General features: G+C 42.4%; 1 protein-coding gene across 1 annotated transcript in view; it reads left to right on the forward strand.

Annotated features, from left to right (window-relative positions):
* Positions 1-10,586: 10,586 nt before the first annotated feature.
* RYR2 (ryanodine receptor 2) overlaps positions 10,587-15,414 on the forward strand; it is a 644,069-nt gene continuing 639,241 nt past the window's right edge. Inside the window, 1 exon segment of the mRNA XM_032609082.1 lies at positions 10,587-10,725. Within this exon segment, the coding sequence (XP_032464973.1) occupies positions 10,587-10,725 (139 nt within the window).

Raw genomic sequence — 15,414 nt, forward strand, 5'->3', positions numbered from 1 at the left:
GGGTGGAATCCTGGAGATGAAGAGGACTCAGCAGAGGACTGGAGGAAAAGCAGGAGATTGTAGTGTCTGAAAACCTACCGAAGAAAATCCTTCAAGGAAGATGCGACTGAAATAAGTCACATAGTTCCAGCCAGTTTTCCTAAGCCCTTTACATGTAATAACTAATATCATCCTGACAACAATTTCTATGAGATACTATTATTATCACCTTCATTTTACAGATGAGAGGTTAACAGCTTCACCCAGGGTCACCCAAGATGTAAGTGGAAGAGCCAAGATTTGAACTCAGGTAGTGTGGCTCCAGAGTCTATACTCCTAGCCACTTTGTCGTGCTACCTCCCATCTAGGTTAAGTGCTGCTGCTGAAGTCACATGGTGATTGAGAATTGGGTTTATCACTGTGGAGTTTATTGGTGAGCTTGACATAGGGTGATGGGGTGAACTTCTGATGACAGTGGTACAAAAGCAAATGGAAGGAGAAGAATTGAGTATGGACAGCTCTTAACAATTTTGGCTTTAAAGGAAAGGAGAAACATGGGATGGTAACTGGATTGGGAAGCAGGGTCAAGAGAATTTTAAGATGGGAGGAATCCAAGCATACAGGTGTGCTAATGTGAAGGTTCTAATTGATAGAGGACATTTGATGATGCAGGAGAGAGAGGGGAGTAATGTCCTTGAATAGGACAAAGGAGGCATAGGTGTTTCTAGCTGAGGGTTGGCCATAGCCAGGAGCGAGGACAGTCATGCATATAAAAGTAAGGCAGAGAATATGGGCACAGATGCAGTTAGGTGAGTGAGTGTGGTGAGAGCTTGTGCACTTTTTCTGATCGCTTCTATTTTCTTAATGAAATAGTAGGCCTTGTCTTCCATTGAGAGTAAGACCTGGGAAGATTTGGAGTTCTAAGGAGAGAGGAAAAATGAAATAGCTTAGGATGGTGTGAGATTGAACAGGGAAAAATCCAAGGATTCCCTCTGGTCCCACTTAGTGTTCAGGTCCATTTGGGCTGTTAGCAGGGATGGTTTTGTCAGGCAGGTAGAGGGAAGGTAGGGAGGACGGGAAACTGAGGGTATATACCAGGTCGGGATGTGATCACGGCTTATGGACTGAAGCCGAGGGATGAGGGGAGTGAGGATTTTGGAGGAGTGGGGATGGGCTTGTGACACAGTGGGCTGGTGGCAGGATCAGAGATTGTAGATTTCAGGGGTCGGACAAGTCCTGCAGACAAAGTACTAGCAGAGATGCCAGTGGGATGCTTGAAAGTGAGGTTCTGGAGGAGTTACACTTAGTAAGGTCTGAGGAGTGACCCTAAGTATGAGGGATGGAGATCTGATGGAGAACAAGATCACTGGAAGAGAAGAAATCAAGAAAGTGATGGGCCATTTTCTCAGACATGATAGTCTGTGATTTAGACCATTGGTTTAGAGTGTGTTTGCAGACCACTTTTCTTACTTGAGATTTGACAGGAAGTAGTAAATGATTCATCTAATCTGACAAAGACTGGAGTATTTTGCTCATGACCAGTTGAAACAGGAGGTTGGTTGAACTGTCTTAGGGAATGTGAGAAGTCTTCTATTCCCACTCGGAATGCCTTTATTATAATTCAGACGCAAGAAGAAAATGTGTAGAGCAGTGTGTATTTGAGCCTTTTAATACTGCCTGTTCAGGGTTGGATTACCCCTCGCAGGGCAAGTAGGCATTCCCCCAGTTGTTTGTGGAATGAGTGGGGGGTGCACCTGTGTGGGTGGTGGTCATCCTTTAGTTAGGAAAGATAAGAAAGCACATGCCCCATTGGTTGCCCACGTTTCTGTTTGCAGCTATTAAACATGTTTTCTTGGATTTGAAGTACCGAGCTCACTAGGATGACTTCTGTGTGATTTTTTAACCGTTTTTTCTGAGGTTCTCTTTAATTATCGTATGTGTAAAGATGAGCAGGATAAAATAGAATTTAATACTTCCTTTCAAAGCAAGTGGTCAAAGGAACTCTCAAAAATTTTTTTAAAATATATTTATTTTAGTTATTTATTATTTTTGGCTGTGTTGGGTCTTCGTTGCTGCACGGGGGCTACTCTTAGTTGTGGTACGCGGGCTTCTCATTGCGGTGGCTTCTCTTGTTGCGGAGCACGGGCTCTAGGTGCATGAGCTCAGTAGTTGTGGCACGTGGGCTCACTAGCTGTGGCATGCGGGCTCAGTAGTTGTGGCGCATGGGCTTAGTTGCTCCGTGGCAAGTGAGATCTTCCCGGACCAGGGCTCGAACCTGTGTCCCCTGCATTGGCAGGCGGATTCTTAACCACTGCGCCACCAGGGGAGCCCAGAACTATCAAAGTTTTTGATTCTATAATAATGATATGCTAATAGATAGCTGTAGAAAGTGCCAGGGACTGTCGTAAGTACTCCACATTCATTAACGTCGTCAGTCCTCAGGACACTTTGTGATGGTTTTCTCATCCCTGTTCTGCAGATGGGGAAACTGAGTCATAAGGCTGGAAAGAGGCAGTCTGGGATTCAAACCCAGAGTTTGGCTCCAAACACTTTGCCCTGCTCACTGTGCTACACTGTCTCACTGTGGCAGGAAAAATGGAAGTAGTGGAGCAGAGGCTGAGAAAGTGGAGGCGGAGTCCGGAAAACAGAAACCTTAGATCACTTTTCGTTGACAAGTAAGCTGTGTGCAGCATAGTTAGCATGCAAGCTCCCCGCGGTGGATGACTCATGCGCTCAATGCCTTATGTAAGGTTACTGAGTTACATTTAGTTTATTTTCAGGTATCTTCAAGAAATCTTAGCAACAGCAACCAAGGATGGCGTAGCATCACTTCTCAATTATCTTTGTGATATAATACCACGAGGCAACTAAGAAAAAAGTTCCTGTAATAGAATTTCATGGGGAACTGGGGTATCCTGTTGTTCTTCCGGCTGACGCATTCCAAAGTCACACTCTTGGCCTCTCCCAGGTTCATTTTGCTGCTTGTGTTTTACATCGAGTTTGGATTTATGGCTTATGGAGGGTCCTTAATTTTGATGGATCTGTCTTTTGGACAGCCTTTGCTTTCATACCCTAGACCTGTGTGGCTCCGTCTAGAGGATCTTTCCTAAGCTGAATGCACTCTTGCGTTCAGCGTTGACAACATGAAGCAGACAGAGAGCAGAGCCTCTGCCCTGGAGGTGGGACCTGCAGGTGTATTGGCTTGTTACCGCCCCTCTACTTGGTCATCGGGTCCTGTGGGGGCCAGGGGAGCTGCCCTGGCCGGAGGGTGGGCAGAAGAAGCCCCACTCAGTTCATGCCGCTGTGGTCCTCCTGGTTCTTGGGAAGGAGAGATGCAAAGAAGTAACTTACTAACATAACTGGAGTGGCCATGACAGACCACCGTTCTACGCCGACCCAAACCTCCAGCTTTGCCGAATGAATTTCATTAATGCTCTTTGATGCAGTAATAATTAAGCAGAAGCCATTCTCTGCTACGTGCCTAGAATGCAGTTGCCGTGTAAAAAAAGTGATGTGTGGAGTGTGGTATCGCTATAACACCGAGAGGTTCTTGGAAAAATAGCTAGTGCTGGGCAGAGTTGTGTAAGGTGCTCAATAACCTTGGATTATCCCTGCTGTCACCTGTTTCCTGCAGGTACCTGGGCTGTGTGACAAGGGGCATGGTGGTCAGGTGGGTCTCTGTGAGCTCCAGGTGATAAAGGACCAGATGAAACCTTTCCCTCTTTCCCTTCTCTTGCCTTTCCCTACCATATGGGTTGTCAGACTCCCAAGTAGCTTATAACGAGCACACCCCGCTTCCTCCGGCAGGTCCCGGGCAGGCTTGGCATCTTGCAGAGTGATGGTTATTTAGGATGTGTGCTCAATGCATTGGATCTTTCTAGAGCAGACTGTATGTGGGAGGGAGAAGTCCTGGGGGGGAGACAGAGGGTTTGCCTCTTCAAATATACCGCAATGTGAAAGCAAAGTTATGGTTCTCAGTGCATCAAAGGTTATAGATTGGTGGTTAAAAAAGGATGCTGAGGAGAATATTCTAGACCTCTCTAGAATATTTTAGATCCTGGTAGCCAGTGGTCATAATCTTAATGCTTATGGTCTATACTAGGGACCTTGCAAATTTTTACTTTGCTTTGTGAATCACCAAGTAACATAATTTTGTGTGTGTTTGTGTGTGTGTGTGTGGTCTCTGTTGTAACCACTAATTTCACTTTCCTTAAAGCACGATTCTTTGCCCGTAGGAGGTAGTAGGCATCTGAGTCAGCGAGGCTGGGGAGCATTCTTTCTGCCTGTCCGTTTTCTTTAGCACTTTGTTGCCTATGTTTGTTTTGCTAGGCTGACCTTTAGTTAGGTTCGGACTCTAAAATAATTGACTAGAGGGCAGGCTCTGGGCTGCTAAGCAGTGTAAATAGTAAGGCTTTTAGTGGCTAGTGTGAGATGTCGTTTATGCTGCTAATGATTTTTCCGTGAGGAGAAAGAGCAGGTGTGACCCTGGGGTTGTGCTCAGTTTAGAGTTGACAAGGATGTCAAGGAATTTATGATCTTGCAATTCATGAACTTTTCAGTAAATTGGCAACAAATGACGTCTACCAAAGGGGGGTTACTTGGAAAAGTGGGTTATGTTCGAAAGCAATGATCTGTTTGTACAGAATAAATTAAGATGTACAGTGTGGTCTCCATTCAGATAAGTATGAAGGATCAAAGGAAGACAATTTTCTGTCTTTGTCAGCTTTGAATGGATTTTAAGCGATTCCTTTTCTAAAGCAAAATCTCTTAATTACCGGTAAGTTTGCATGGCTAAAAATGTAATTTTTAACTTTTTTTATTGTGAAGTATAAAGTCTATAAAACAGCTATAAACAGCTAAATAAATAAGAAGTGATAATAAATAATAAATAGTTAAGAACTGAATGCTTGTTTAATCACTACCCAAAATAGGACATTGTCAGCACCACAGAAACTCGTGTGTGATACCCTTCCTGGAAAAGCACTGTCCTGACTTTTGTGATAATCATTTATTTGCTTTGCTTTCTAGTTTTACCACTTTTATGCTATGTACGATGTACATATCCCTAAGGTGTTTTTAAATTAATTTTGTTCTTATTCATCTAATTCTTCTAGAAAGGGTAGGTAGTCTGGGAGACAAGATACTATTATTATTATTATTTCTCCACCTAGACTCTAGTTTTGTCATTTAGAGTCTCTGGGCTTCTTTTCTTATATGTGGAAATAAATGATGAGAGTTTTGATTAGGTTAGTGTTTTCAATTTTTTTTTAAGTTAAAATGAAGTTGTTTATGAAACACATACAAAAAATAAATTAGTATTTATTTTGTAAGTTCAAATTTATAAAATTTACTCATAAAATCAAGAAATGAGAACACATTAGCATGTTGGCAGTATTCGGTATGTTAAAATTCATAATCTGGAGGTTCCCGATTTCGAATGTAATTTTATTTTAAAGGTGTATAAAAGTGGAATGTGAAGTAGCCAGTGAGCACATGAAAAGATACTCAACATCCTTAAGTATTAAGGAAATGGACGTCAAACCCACAGTGAGATACTACTTCATACCCACCAGGATGACTGGAATAAAAAAGACACATGTTGGCAAGGATGGGAAGAAACTGGAACCCTTGTACACACTGGTGACACTGTAAGGTGATGAAGCTGCTTTGGAAACAGCCTGGCAGTTCCTAAAAGGTTAAACATAGACTTAACATATGACCCAGCAATTCCACTCCCAGTTATATACCCAAGGGAAATGAAAACATGTATCCATACACAAACTTGTACATAAATGTTCAGAGCAGCATTATTCACAATAGCCAAAAAGTAGAAGAAGCCCAAGTATTCATCAATTAATGGATGGATAAACAAAATGTGGTATATCCACACAATGGAGTATTATTTGGTTGTAAAAAGGAATGAAGTACTGATCCATGCTACAGTGCGGATGAACCTTGAAAACACAATACTCAGTGAAAGAAGCCAGACACGCAAGAACCCCGTATTGTATGATTTCATTTATATGAAATGTCTAGGCACATCTGTTGAGAGAGAAAAAGTAGATTGTGGCTGCCGGGGGCTGAGGGTGATGGGAAGATTGAAGAGTGGCAGCTAAGAGGTACAATATTTATTTTGGGGGTGGGAAAAATCTTCTGAAATGGGAGAAAGGTGATGGTTGCACACCTCTGAATGTGCTAAAAACCAGTCACTTGTTCACTTTAAATGTGAATTGTATGGCGTATGCCTGTTGCCTGATGACCTTCTCTGTCGCACTTCTCACTAGCTGTTGTGTTTTCAAAATATTTCTATTTATATTTTTTTATAAATGAGCAAAAGGTACTAACAGTTTCAGATAATTTCACAAATACTATCATACTTCGTTTGTAAGTAAGGAGGCCTTGACAGATGGACTTGTCGGCTGGCAGGTGGCGCTTATTGATATGATAGCTCAAAACGTGTGTACAGAGATGCACACGAGTTCAGACTCGGGGAGAAGCAGGTGATGTTTGTGTTTTGTTAGGTTTGTTTGAAAGCTGGACATGAAAACGTTGATGACTGCTTGAGTACAACATATGTTTGAATGTGTATGTTTCTTTAATGAGTTTAATAAGTTTGAAATTTACTAGAAAAAGAAATCAGAACCAAATGTTTATGGAAGCCTGAAGCACTGTTGTAGAATGTAATTTGTAAACACTGGATTAAATCATGGTTTTCATCTTTCATATTTTATTATTTAGTGTAAAGCTACACGCGAGTATGTATTTCTTTACCTCCATCCAGAAGACTTGATGGATTAATTTTTTATTTATTTGCGGTACGCGGGCCTCTCACTGCTGTGGCCTCTCCCGTTGCGGAGCACAGGCTCCGGACGCGCAGGCTCAGTGGCCATGGCTCACGGGCCCAGCCGCTCCGCGACATGTGGGATCCCCCCAGACCGGGGCACGAACCCGTGTCCCCTGCATCGGCAGGCGGACCCCCAACCACTGCGCCACCAGGGAAGCCCAATGGATTGATTTTTGTGCCAACTAAGTAGAGTAGCCATTTGTGCTTGATTATTTGCATGGGACAGTTTAAATTTATCTTCAGAGGTGTTGCATGGCGCAGACTTTTAAAATAAGCATATGCAAATTATTAAACCAATTATCACAGATTAGGTTGTGATTAATTTTTCTCCACAGTGCTCTGTGAACCTGAATTTCCTCTCAAAAAATGTACAACACTGATGTTCCATCTGAGGGTGTCTGAAACACCCCACCTCAGAATCCAGTCACCCACAGGTTTATTTATATTCTTCTTGAGGAGACAGAGGACGCTGTTAGAGATGGTCTTGTTCGAATTTCTTATTTCCAAATAAACAGTTTGAAATTAGGCCCTCGTAGTTGGAATTTCTTGGTGAAGTCTATAGGATAATTTTATGGATTTGGATTTAAGGTATATATATGTTATACTTTATATATTTAATTTAAATAGAAAGGCTGTGGAAACCCATAGAATTTGAGTCTAGGCCATATTTGTTCCTATGGAAGTGGGTTAATTATTATAAGGTGGCTCTGAACTGTTAGAGCTGAGCTGGCTCACTTTGGCCCGTAGAACATCATCTCTGGATTATCTGCATAACATCCTTTTTAATACCAGGACTTCACCTTTCCCAGCCTCTCAGTGACCCCTGGATATGCGGAGCTAGGCTGAGTCTGTCTCTTCTTTCTTAGCAGCTGCATGTGGAGTGCCTGTGCTACCTTCCACTCCCTTGTGGAGATAGATTGCAAGTTTTAAATAGCCTCCTGTTGATGGACATTTAGATTGTTGCCTTTTAAAAAAACGTCCTCTTAGAAAGCAGTTCTGCAGTGCACAGTCTTGTTCACGTCTCCTTGTGCACAGCTTGGGAACATCTTGCAGACAGCGCTTAGGAATGGCTGAGTAATAAAGCTTGCACGTATTTTATTTCTCTTCATTGTCTGACGGTACCTTCTAGAGTTTCTAGCACCATGGTGAATGAAACAGTGTTGCTGAGTGCGCTTATCTTATTTTTGACTTTAAAGGGTGGCGGTTTCTGATGTTTCACCGCTAATCAAGATGTTTGTTGTTGGTTTTGGTAGAACGTTTTGGTCAGGTAAAGGAAATTCTCTTATTCCTTGTTTGGTAAGAATTTTTTAAAACTATGAATGGTGCTTGAATCTTGTCAAATGCCTTTTTAGCCAATTTTGTTGTAATCCACTCCTCCGAGATGTGTAAAATGGAGGCATCCCCCCGAGTCCCTACCGCCTCATAGTTATGGGATAGCCTGGTGGGCCTCTAGTAACTTAAGTCTAACCTTTATATCCTGGGGAGGAGTCATGTAACTTTAGGTTAACCACAGTCCCCCTGAACGCTTGTGGGATTTGCAATCAGATCCCTCCTTAAAGGAGGCCAATCAGATATATTCTTAACTAAGAAGCTCCTCACTGGAGACACCTTCTGACCGGCATCACACTGACTGATCCTCTGAGCCCTGTGCTGAGTCTCTGGGCATGCAGGATGACTCCAGCACCCTACAGGGGAGGTGTGCACACCTGAGGGCTCCGAGCTCCCTTCTGTCTTCTGTTTCTTACGCTCCTGTGTAGTCAGGCAGTCATTCCGGCACTTGTATGAAACCCTAATGTTGGACACTTAACTCATGGACACAAAGTGGAATGCTGTATTTTCTGTACTATTTCATGTCTCAGTGTCCTGTTTGCTCCAAAAGAAAGCACACAAAGGCTAAACAATGAATTAAGGAAATGGCCTCATGCTCCCGGTATCTCAAGTGAGTTTAAATAGTATTTCTGGGAGTGAACCCCAGGGAAGGAACCGATGTGGTAGGATAAGAGATACACTCAGTAATCTGGGGTATACCACAGAGGCATGGAGGAAAGGGGACCTTATCAGCCACACTGGTAGAGTCTCTGCTGCCCTGTGACGGTGGGTCAGCTGGGGGGAAGCATGCTGATCTTTGGGGCAGAGAGGTTCCCCACGCTGCGGTCTTTGATCTCATCTGCTCTGTTGTTACAGAGTCCAGGCTTGTACTGCTTGCCACACGACAGGCCAGTAAATTGAGAGATGAGGTGTTGGGGTAAGGAATAGCGACCTGATTCAGAAAGCTGGTGGACAGAGAAGATGGGGGACCCGTGTGCCAAAGAACCATCTTGCCTGAGTTAGAATTCAAGCTGCTTTTATACTAAAAGGGGAGGGAGTAAAGTCAAACCAATTTCCTCATTCTGATCAGCCTCCAGCGGGGATGTGTTAATTTCTTTATTCCCTCAGTCATTCACAGGTGGGCCTGGTCAGGATGTTTCCTGTGAGCTACACAAAGGTATTTTAGCTTTACGCCCATTACCTGGGAGGCACGGTTCCCAGAGATGGGCCATTATGTATAATTTAAGCTTATAGGCAATATCCCTTTAGTGATTAACTTGTAATAGAATACAAAGGCTCTTCCCTAATATACAACTGAGCTCAAGGTCAGACACACAGAAGAGGCTCTGATCCCCAGAGCTCTCTACTGACAGTTTATTTTATTTTATGCTCTCTATGTTTCACTGGAAGCTGTGAATGAGGAGAGGATGTTTTAGGCATTCCACCTCTCAGTTATCTGCCATACAGATGAGGACCAGTGGTACCTTTGATTTCTGTCTGCCTCTCCCTCTCACCGGCTCCCTGCGGGTGAAGACACCCGCCAGCTCCAAGTAGATTGAGACTGTCTTCCGGATTCTTTCTTCCTTGAAGAGGGAAGGTTCTGTAGCTCCTTGGTGTGCTTAAGTTGAACATTCATGGTCTGTCTCGGGTGAGTAACTCCTAGTTCTGTGACAAGACATTTGTAAATTTGCTGAGGCACAAAAGTACCCACATTTCCCTATCATTTTGTTGTTTTGATTTGATGGTTCAGAAATGGACATCGTTATGTAAAACATAAATCAACTCATTCCTTTCAGGGTTTCTAGTGGCTTCTCACTGCATTTAGGATAAAACCCAAGCTCCCTCACATGAGCTACCATAACCTGCCTGTGTCTGTGATCTCATTCGTTTGTGCCTTGGCGCACTACATTTCTCTAAAGCTTACCTGTCCTCAGCTCTGGGGGGCTTTTGCTTCCCAGTGTGGACTTCTGCAGCTCTTCTTTGGAAGAGATTCCTTTAGCAACCATAGCTGCTTTGCCTATGCAGCCAGTGCCTGCAAGTTTAGGTCCCTGTCTGCTGCCCACAACCCCGGTAACCTGTCCAGTATGTGGGCGTGAAAGACAGCGCCCTTCTGAGGCAGAACTTACTCTCCAGAGTTCTGCTGTGGAATCAGGGACGTTGGCTGCCATGCCCCTTTGTTTGGCTTCCTCCACGCCGCCCCCCCCCCCCCCCCCCATCCCTGTTTTGTTATCCACCACCTTACCTGCTTCCTGGGAGCATTTCCTTACTAATCCTCTTGCACGACGACTTCTCCTAGGATCTGCTCCAGATTGGGTCTACTCCAATCCGACCTAAGACCCAATTTCAATAGCCCCTTTCCAGCCACTGTCGGGGAAATAGAATGAACTCAAATCTTTCAATGCAGAAACCCTCTGCACAAAGGGAATAGAGAAAACAGTTCTATTATTGAATAAGCATGAAAACAGAATGTGATGAGCTTCACAGGCAATCTGCTAAGAGATTGCAAAGACAAAGAAATCTCACCCTTTTCTGTAGCCAAGTAGACACAACCCATCGCAGACATGTGCTCAAGGCAGACAGTGACTTGTCCTCAGGTAAGAAGATTTGAGGACACCATGTATTACACGTAGTTCATCCTAAGTTCACCTGGTTGTTGGGGGTGACCATCACTGTTAGTTAATTGGTTTATACACAGGAAAAATGAACTTTTCTCTGTCTTTATGATAGGAGATAGTTTTGCAACTAGGAGCCCGGTGCACCCCAGCAAAGTGTGGCTCTTACCCTCCACAGAAACTGGGAGATGTTTCCATTACAAAGAGATGGTTCTTAGGTCCTTGAGAAAGACACTCCTGGGTCATGAAGCTGGCAGAAGCCTTAGTTAGCTTTAAAATAATTTACATATGTTTCGAAAGAGGCAAGAGAGATCCTACAATTACAAATTTTCCAAAGTAAATACTCGAAGAAAAGGGAAAGAGGACATCACTTCCCTTACTTTTAACAGTGAGAATTAAATTTCTTATTCTTAATTTTTATTTGCCCTTAAACCACAGTTCAGTCCTAGCTGCCCTAGAGACTCCATCTTATCCCTTGTGTTATTTCCTTCATAGCTTTTTTTTTTTTTTTTTTTTTTTTTTGCTATACGTGGGCCTCTCACTGTTGTGGCCTCTCCCATTGCGGAGCACAGGCTCTGGACGCGCAGGCTCAGTGGCCATGGCTCACGGGCCGAGCTGCTCTGCGGCATGTGGGATCTTCCCGGACCGGGGCACGAACCCATGTCTGCTGCATCGGCAGGCGGACTCTCAACCACTGCGCCACCAGGGAAGCCCTCCTTCGTAGCTTTTTGAATGTAATATTTGATACATACACAGTAATGTATGTAACACATACCTAAGTTATAAAGTTATTAAAGTCTAGTAATAAAGTAAATACTTGTGAACCTAGAGTCCAGCTTGAGAACTAAACCTTGCGTTTCCTCTATTAAACCCCCTGACTCTGTCCCAGAGGAATTTTCCCTCTCACCTGAATTTTTATTTATTACTTCCTTGCATGTACCACATATGCATGTTTTCTTAATGAATATTTCTAAACTAAACCAATAGTTTAGCTCTGCTTAGTTTTGGACTTAAAAAAAAAGGTGCACTCTAGTCCTTTGGGACTAGCCTTTTCCAATTAGCATTAATTTTCTTTTTTTTTTTTTTAAATTTACATCATCATTTATTTTTTTTTGAATTTTTATTGAAGTGTAGTTCATTTACAGTGTTGCGTTAGTTTCAAGTATACAGCAAAGTGAATCAGTTATATATATATGTTTGTGTGTGTATATATGTATATATATTCATTATTTTTCATATTCTTTTTCCATATAGGTTATTACAGAATATTGCATTCCCTGTGCTATACAGTAGGTCCTTGTTAGTTACCTATTTTATATATAGTAGTGTGTATATATCAATCCCAATCTCCTATTTTATCACTTGCCCTTACGTTTCCCCTTTGGTAACCATAAGTTTGATTTCAAGATCTGTGAGTCTGTTTCTGTTTTGTAAATAAGTGCATTTGTATCCTTTTTTTTTAATTAGAGTGTTATATTTCTAAGACTAGCCTATTGTTGCCTGCAGCTGTACACATTGATTTTTGCCAGTAGCTAATAATCTGTTAGGTGTACCTAGAAGCATGTATTTTTTTTATGTGAGGTTCATTTTTATTGATATTTCTCTTAAAGAAAAAAAAAGTAATACACTTATCAGAAAGTAGCCAAATAATTAAGCCTAAAAAAACAGAAGGCAAATTTCTTTTTGCCATTAACAACACACATATATATATATATTTTTTTTTTACATCTTTATTGGAGTATAATTGCTCTACAATGGTGTGCTAGTTTCTGCTTTATAACAAAGTGAATCAGTTATACATATACATATGTTCCCATATCTCTTCCCTCTTGCGTCTCCGTCCCTCCCACCCTCCCTATCCCACCCCTCTAGGTGGTCACAGAGCACCGAGCTGATCTCCCTGTGCTATGCGGCTGCTTCCCACTAGCTGTCTATTTTACATTTGGTAGTGTATATATGTCCATGCCACTCTTTCGCTTTGTCCCAGCTTACCCTTCCCCCTCCACATATCCTCAAGTCCATTCTCTAGTAGGTCTGTGTCTTTATTCCTGTCTTACCCCTAGGTTCTTCATGACATTTTTTTTTCTTGAATTCCATATATATGTGTTAGCATACAGTATTTGTCTTTCTCTTTCCCCCGCACCCCTGTTGCTGTGCTCTCCTCCGCGGCTCCGAAGCTTCCCCCCTCCGCCACCCACAGTCTGCGCCTGCGAAGGGGATCCTAGTGTGTGGAAACCTTTCCTCCTTCAGGGCTCCCTCCCACTGGTGCGGGTCCTGTCCCTATTCTTTTGTCTCTGTTTATTCTTTTTTCTTTTGCCCTACCCAGGTATGTGTGGAGATTCTTGCCTTTTGGGAGGTCTGAGGTCTTCTCCCAGCGTTCAGTACGTGTTCTGTAGGAGTTGTTCCACGTGTAGATGTATTTCTGGTGTATCTGTGGGGAGGAAGGTGATCTCCACGTCTTACTCTTCCACCATCTTCCTGATTCCCCTCCTAGAAGCAGGTATTTATTATCTACCCTCCTGCCTGTTGATATCCCGCCTTGTGATAATCTATGAATATTCTGGTTCTGTTTCCTGGCGCCAAACGCAAGCATCTGTGGTGTGTACCAGGAGTGGAATTGCTGGGCACCATGTTTTGAGATTTTCCTTATAGCACTTCAGTGTCTGCCAGTACCTTGTTCCTCTGTGTGTTGCCTTGCTGATTGTCGGCCTCCTCCCCTCCCGCACCAGTGTGAGCTCTGCAAGCCCCGGCCCTTGGTTCCACCTCCTCTGTGTACACACTGGGTCTAGACCTGCTCCACATGTGAACAGCAGTGACCCAAATCTTGATGAGTGGTTTTTCTAAGTAGACCAGAGAACACCAGCTTGCCATTCTGGTGAAGGGGTGGAAGGGAAGAACACTAGGCACTGATGGTTGCTAGGCTGAAAATACAAGTTTTAAGGGAGAAATTCTATGCCTTGGCTGTAATTTTAAATGTAGGGGGTTTGACTGTCATGATCTGTTATTAATGTGGAAGGGGTTTTCTCTTCCAGCTGCCACTGTGTTTGAGTAAAAAAGATCCTGTTTGAGGCTTTGAAGTCTCAGTGAACAGGGCATGTCAGCACGGATAAGAATTTGCCCAGATCGGTATGCTGATAATAGATCACGACTGAAGAGGGATCAAAGATTAGCCACTATTTGGATAACAAATTTGGTCCAATGAAAATGCAATCAATTGTTGAATTTTTCTGAAAAAGCCATCTTTTTAGAAGGAGTGGAAAAGTATGTAAGATGACAGCATTTGGAAATTTTAGGGAGATGTCCAAGTATGATTTAAACTGGAAGACTTCATGGATTCCACTGTTTTGAATCTCATGTGTTTATTTGGTGTGTGGTATGTAGGCTATCAGTAATCTGTCTAAAGAACACACCAATATTGATTGGAAAGGGGTACTGCTGCATTTGGTGTGTGGTTTGTGTCCTCAAGAAGGTTGTTCAGTTGACCTGGAGAGGAATGCGTGGGAAAGTTCCAAGAATCACTGACATTGTTCTCCTGGGAACCCACTTCAAATATGTAGATAACGTAGCATCTGGCATTCCTGGAGTGAACAATTCCCACTGTTTATAAGATATATTTCTTTTGACAGCAGTTTGCTGTATCGCCAGCTGTTTTCCTTGACTAGCTCGATTGAGACAGTTTAAATCCTTTTGAAATGCATTTTTTACCAGTTTGTGTCCACCAGTAAAAGCACTGCTGAGCCCCACTGGAGTTGGGCTTGTCTGAAATATCAATGTGCCAATTTTTTCTTTCACTTGGAGAATATGTTAGTCTATTTCCAGAATACATCTTAAGTAGTACCTTCATCTATTCCAGTAGTTTAATTTCTGAGTTTTAAATGACAGATATATGATCTTGTTAAATCTTTGAAAACAGAGACCATAGCTTGGAGACATACCTTCTTTTGGAGTTTTTTTCCCTCTTCAAATGTAGAATAATCACCCATATACAATTTGTTTAGCATCAAACCTAATACCTTTTAAAATCTAAATTTGCCCTTCATTATATACCAGCTTTAAATGGGGGGCTGTAAATGCCCCTTGTTCTAGGGTGGGGATGATTAATGCCTAAACAAAACTCTTAGTAAGAAGTCTTTGGGGTCAACCAGATAACTTGAAAATATACATTTGCAGTTCCAGGAAATGCTGTGTATGTAAAAGTGTTATGTGCCAGAAAAGATCAAGGATGCCATACTGAATTATATATTTACATAAGGGGCCTGAGAAATCTTTCTTTTTGAGTGAGAGATAAAAAGACTTCCAGAGTATTTTAAATGTAGTGTAATAATTGAACAAACAAGTGAGCACCTTGTTGATGTTGCTAATTTTGATAAATTTCTCTGTTCCTGTTACTTTAAGAGGAAAGGGGTCTGCAGCTATTCTGGTAACATTAACAGTAACCAACGAAATACAACATTAATTACCAGGGCATGGGGGCAGGGGTGGGACAGACACACAAATCATCTGCTGTTTACGGTGTTGTTTCATCCATCTTTTCATTTAAATTTTAGCTCCTCATGAATCCATCTTCCTTCTGCTCAAACGATGATCATCTTACACCTTCAACAACTTGGATTTGTCTGGGGGCAGTCGTGCAATTTTGAGATTTCATTGGGGAATCACATTCTTACATTT

Source organism: Phocoena sinus, chromosome 16 (genome assembly GCF_008692025.1).
Source record: "Phocoena sinus isolate mPhoSin1 chromosome 16, mPhoSin1.pri, whole genome shotgun sequence".
Lineage (NCBI taxonomy): Eukaryota > Metazoa > Chordata > Mammalia > Artiodactyla > Phocoenidae > Phocoena > Phocoena sinus.